Source organism: Gossypium raimondii, chromosome 5, assembly GCF_025698545.1.
Source record: "Gossypium raimondii isolate GPD5lz chromosome 5, ASM2569854v1, whole genome shotgun sequence".
Lineage (NCBI taxonomy): Eukaryota > Viridiplantae > Streptophyta > Magnoliopsida > Malvales > Malvaceae > Gossypium > Gossypium raimondii.
Genome location: NC_068569.1, coordinates 18,969,368 through 18,975,127, shown reverse-complemented (window position 1 = coordinate 18,975,127; position 5,760 = coordinate 18,969,368). Strand labels below are relative to the sequence as shown.

The 5,760-nt window shown below is 37.1% G+C and overlaps 1 protein-coding gene and 1 pseudogene across 1 annotated transcript; both read right to left on the bottom strand.

Annotated features, from left to right (window-relative positions):
- Nucleotides 1-2,021: 2,021 nt before the first annotated feature.
- LOC105769554 (MDIS1-interacting receptor like kinase 2-like) lies at nucleotides 2,022-3,885 on the bottom strand (annotated as a pseudogene).
- On the bottom strand, nucleotides 3,347-5,464 carry LOC128031928 (MDIS1-interacting receptor like kinase 2-like). The gene has a single exon (XM_052631469.1). The coding sequence runs from the start codon at nucleotides 5,462-5,464 to the stop codon at nucleotides 4,844-4,846; it is 621 nt and encodes a 206-aa protein (XP_052487429.1). The 3' UTR covers nucleotides 3,347-4,843.
- Nucleotides 5,465-5,760: the final 296 nt, after the last annotated feature.

Genomic DNA, 5,760 nt, shown 5'->3' with positions numbered 1-5,760 from the left:
AAATCACAAAACACTAAATTAAACACTAACAATTAATATAACCTAATCATAAATTACTAACAAAATAACTATAAAATTATTTTTTAAAAATTATATTACTAAAAATCACAAAATCCTAAACTAAACACTAACAATTTATAAACTAATCATAAATTACTAACAAAATAACTAACAATTTTTAAAAAGAATTTACATTACTAATAAGTCAAAAATACTACAATTTATATAACCTAATCATAAATTACTAACAAAATAACTATAAAATTATTTTTTTAAAATTACATTACTAAAAAATTACGAAACCCTAAATTAAACACTAACAATTTATAAACTAATCATAAATTACTAACAAAATAACTATAAAAATATTTTTTAAATATTTTATATTACTAAAAATCACAAAACACAAAACACTTACATAAATTACTAACAAAATAATTAATAAAATAATTTTACATTAATAAAAATCACAAAACACAAAACACTAACAAAATAACTAACAATTTATAACAAAATATTTTCAACCCGCATTTTGACCCGTTGACCATATTTTGACCTGTATAAATATATATATTTTTAAAAAATATTTTTTTATAAAAACATAAAAAAATATTTATTATGAAAAAGGTGGTGGCACCTATGAGAAAGGCTCCACCCAAAAAACATACTATTTTCGTAATTAAACCCACTAACACTCATTTCAGAAATTAATTTTTTTATATTATTTATATAAATTAACCTACATTGCAACTAAAACAAAAAATATGTTGCTGCAACATGCACAATTGCTGCAGCATGCATACAAGCCGTATGCACTCAACAAAATCATCGTAGTAGCATGCACTTTAATAAAAACATAACAGCAGCATTGTTCGCCATTTTCAGTAGATCCAGAGTTTGTATCAATTGTAATTTGCCAATCTCAGAGGGGGGTGTCTTCATTAAACTTGTTCATACTTAAATTCAAGCACTGTCGTAGTTGACTGGGAATTGAGTAGTACATTTCGTTTGCTGCAAGGCTAAGGCTTTGCATACCATAGAGTATCAGAATCCCTAGGGAAAAGTCACCAGATAACATGTTATCATCAAGCAAAAGGATGTTCAGTGATGTCAACCTTCCAAGGATGTTTAGAATCCCATGTAAAATGATTTATAGATATGTCAAGTATTTGTAGCTGATGTGCTCCCCCAAGGTTAGTTGGCATTCTTCTGAGACGCTATTATTGGCAAATCTCAAGCTTGTCAAATTGGAGGTATTGTTCCCATTTATCAGATAGCTCCCCAGACAAATGGTTATAACTTAAAATCAATGTACTTCAAGTTCAGATATGTGTCAAAACCTTCAGCTATGATTCCACTAAGTTGATTCTCTTCAAGCTTAAGTCTTGTTGAGCTGGTGCAATTTCCAAACTCTTTGGTATGGGGGCTATGAAATGGTTGGTTTCTACAGTAAGTTTCCCAAGCAATCCACCAAAGCATATATTTTCTGGTAAATTTCCAGTTAGTTATTTCTCAGCTAATCCAAAACTTTTGAAATGGGGTTTCCTATGGAATCAGGATTTGACCAGTGAGACTAATATTCCACAGCTGAAGCTGATAGAGAGACCTAAGCATTCTGATTCTGCGGGTATGGAGCCAGAGAGTTTGTTGCTCGAAAGCTAAAGAAATGCTAAACCGTCAAGTTTCCTAGGGATGCTACCATTAAGATGGTTCCTTGATAAACCAAACAAGCCAAGAGATCTTAGCATCCCAAGTTCTTCAGTGATGGAGCTGGGGAGTTCATTGACACCGAGATAGAGCTTAACCAAGTTGCTCAAATTCACCATAGAAGGGATATTACCGGAGAGTTTATTTTCATGTAAAAAGAGCTGAGAAAGTGACCTTAACTTCCCCATCTCTTGTGGAATGGTTCCACTTACGTTGTTATGATCCATTGCTAGATGGTCCAGAGTTGACAACAAGCATTGTTCAGATAGAATATTTCCATAAGAACCATTGTGGGCCAAATCAAGGAAGGAGAGTTTGGAAACATTAAAATTTTCTAAGCCTTTTCATTTATTTGGACGAGTCATCTCCAAAGTTTGAACCTGGGTCTACCTTAGGAATGCAATGTGCCTTGCCATTGCACCCAACACTTGCTGGTCCTTAACATGAATATGATACATGAAAACCTAGGAAAATTATTCTTACTAATCTTCTTGTATACAAGGAATGACATAACAAGAAACATTCAGACTTCAGCGTGACAGCTGAGAAACAGAACACATGGTGGTCTTCAATTCAATGTAAGACTCTTGGGAGGAAATGATTCAGTTGGCTAGTAGCACAGAAACAACGTACATAGTTGGTCTAGAATGTGGATTGTGAGCCAAGCACATAAAATCTATCTTCATCACAGACATTAGTTGGTCCTGAACGTCTGGTGATGGAGGTAAAGGCCTTTGATCCAAAACATCTTTCACCAAAAGCTGCTTTTCAAGAGATGAAGATGGTACTGTGGAGATCAAATCACCAGGATGTGCTCCCATGATAATTTCCATGATCAACACTCCAAAACTATAAACATCACATTTCTCTGTAACCTTCATTGTGTAGGCAAGCTCTGCAAAGGAAAAGAAAAAACAAAGAAATAGTCAATTTCTGAATGATGATCTACCTTTCGTGCAACAAAAGATTTCTATAAACTACATCACCTGGTGCGACATATCCATATGTTCCAGCAAGATTGGTCCAATTAGATGAGTCTGGTTTGAGAAGTTTAGCCATGCCAAAATCCGAAATGTGAGCTTCAAATTCCAAGTCGAGCAAAACATTGTTGCTTGTAAGGTCTGGATGAACAATTGGCGGCGAGCAATCATGGTGCAAGTAAGACAGGGCATGAGCAACCCCTTTTATAATATTCACCCTTTTATCCCAATCCAATTCTTTTTCTGCTTCTTTATTGCTTAGATTTCTAGCCAAACTACCCTTTTCAAGGTATTTGTAAACCAAGAATGATTGTTCAGCAGACCAGTAAAACCCATAGAACTTCACGATATTTCAATGCCGTATATCTATGAATGCCATTACTTCATTTTGAAACTCTTTTGCGGCTCTTACTTCATCAGCATGCTGTGGATGGACTTTCTTCACAGCTATAATATCGCCTGATGACAGCTCTGCCCTGTATACATTTCCATATCCTCCTTCCCCAATGCAACACTGAGAATCAAAGTTGTTTGTTGCACTTATGACTTCAGCATACAACATTCTTCCATCGAAGGATGCTATTGTAAAGAGGTTCTCATTTATCATGGTGCTTTCACTTTCTTCATCTACATCTTTTCCTTGTTTTTTGAAGCCAAAAAACAAAGCCAGAATAGCAGTTGACAGGATAGCAGCTCCTAACGGAGGAAACATGGTTGCGTAGAGTAATTTGTGCTGGCCGTTTCTAGAAAGCTTGCAAGGTTTCAACCCACTAACATCGCCACACAAACCCTTGTTTCCTTCTAATGCTTGTATTGAAGTATTTTGAAACGCTGGGACATCAGGAACTGGACCCTCCAATTCATTATGCCCTATGTCAACTTGGACCAAGCCTCGGAGCTCATTGAAAATGGTGATATTGCCGAAGAGGTTATTGTTAGAGAGGTTCAACGTTGACAAGCTCTGCAAAGATTGAAATTGTGTTGGAATCTCCCCTGGAATCACATTATGACTCAGATCTAATTCATTCACTTGAACTAACTTGCCTATCTGAGGTGGAATTCCCAGGCTAAAATTGTTGCTACTCAAATTCAAGTAGTACAATTTCAACATATCCGCTATAGTCTCGGGGATGGACGGACTCAATGTGTTCGCCGACAAATCAAGATACTCGAGTTGGGAAAAAGATCCAACTTCCATTGGTATACCACTAGAGAGTTGATTCCCTGACAAAATAAGCCTTGTTAAAGATGTCAATTTTGTCAGTTCCTTTGGAATCTCCCCCACTAAATGATTTGAAGAAAGATCAAGAGCCTGAAGCTGAGCTGAGTTTCCAAGCTCAGGTGGTATTCTGCCAGTGATGTTGTTCCGGGCAATCTGTAGGCTGCTCAAATTATTGCACGACGCCCACTGAGGCGAAATTTCACCATAAAAGTCATTGTCACTAAGGCTTAGAAAATTCAAGCTTGAATAGACTCCGAAATCTTCTGATATGTTTCCAGTCAGTCTATTTCTTTCCAGGCGCACTCTTTTTAGGCTGCTGCAGTTTTTCAAGTCTTTGGGTATTGGTCCTCTGAAATGGTTGTCATTGGCTATGAAATATTCCAGTGTTCCATCTCTGCAAATGTTTTGCGGCAGCTACCCAGTGAAATGGTTTCCATCGAGTTCCAACATCCTCATTTTCATGAGGTTTCCTATTTCTTGAGGTATGGGACCAGAAAGTTGGTTGTCTCGGAGGAACAAAGTTTCCAAGTTGCTCAAATTAGCAAATAAAGATAGAATAGAACCATTGAGTTGGTTTTGACTCACCTCTAGGAAAACCAATAATTTCAAGTTCCCTAACTCTTCAGGAATGGGGCCAAAAAGTTTATTTTCATACAGTTGGAGAATGGTCAGGTCAGTCAAGTTTCCGAGTGAGGGTGGGATGAAACCTGATGGATTGTTTTTAAAAAGTGCTAATCCATTCAGCGATTCCATATGCCCAAATTCAGAAGGGATGGATCCTGAAAGACTGTTAGTGGACAAGTTGAGGAATCTTAAGTGTTTTAGGTTTCTAAAAGTGGAAGGGATGGAACCTGTGAGTTGATTGTTGCCATTGTAAAGTTCCTGCAAGCTGCTAAGATTTCCTATTTCTGAAGGGATGTTACCAGAAAGGGAATTATTTTAACATATACAAGTAGGTCAGGTTGGCCAAGTTACCCAAAGAAGAAGGGATGGAACCATTTAGATAGTTGTTTTGCAAGGAAAGCTCTTCGAGGGACTCTAGCTGACCTATTTCCTCAGGAATGGAGCCATTCAACAGGTTTTGAACAAGGTGAAGGGTCTTGAGATGAATAAGTTGACCAATTTGAGGTGGGATTCTTCCAGACAACTGATTATATGATAAATCAAGGTAAGTGAGATTAGAGAGTTGATTGATTTGACGTGGGATTGTGCCAAAAAGTCCATTGATGCTAAGGTCTAACTCTTCAAGATTAGGCAAAGATGAGAATGGAAATGCATGGAATGTACCTTTTACACCATAACTCGTAAGATTGATTCTGGAAACGCTGTCACCCTTGCAATGGATCCCAAACCAACCGCAGGGATTTGCTTGTGCATTTCCAGGCGAGACAGTCCACGAAGGCAAAACAGAACGGTTTGTGAGGGATAGAAGGCTGGCTTTCCAATTGAGGAGCGCAAGTGCTTCTGCTGTAGAATTAGACTCAACATCAGATAAACAAGTATGCAACGTAACTATCAGGAGCAGCAGGGAAGGAAGCCAGGCTACTCTCTTCATCTTTAACAACTCAAGGTTCCAAACAGTATTTCAGTATTGATATTTAGGTTCATCTGCAATATTTTGGATATACCTACTTTTAGTCTTAAAAGCACTCGAGTCCAATTTTCCACATTGATGTTTGTGTTTTTCTCATGGCAAAGTTGAAATATAATAATATTAAGAGAGACTTGAACAAGTCTCTCGCACTGTTGGGGTCTTCCTTTGCATAGTCAGCTTGGAAAGCTATCTTTAAAAGCAAAATAAATTGCTAGCCCTTCAATACGGCATACAGAAGTTGGAAAAGCCCAAGTTTT

Bases quoted from the DNA above. Each gene is read 5' to 3' on its own strand.
- LOC128031928 (XM_052631469.1), bottom strand. From the start codon at position 5,464: ATGAAGAGAGTAGCCTGGCTTCCTTCCCTGCTGCTCCTGATAGTTACG.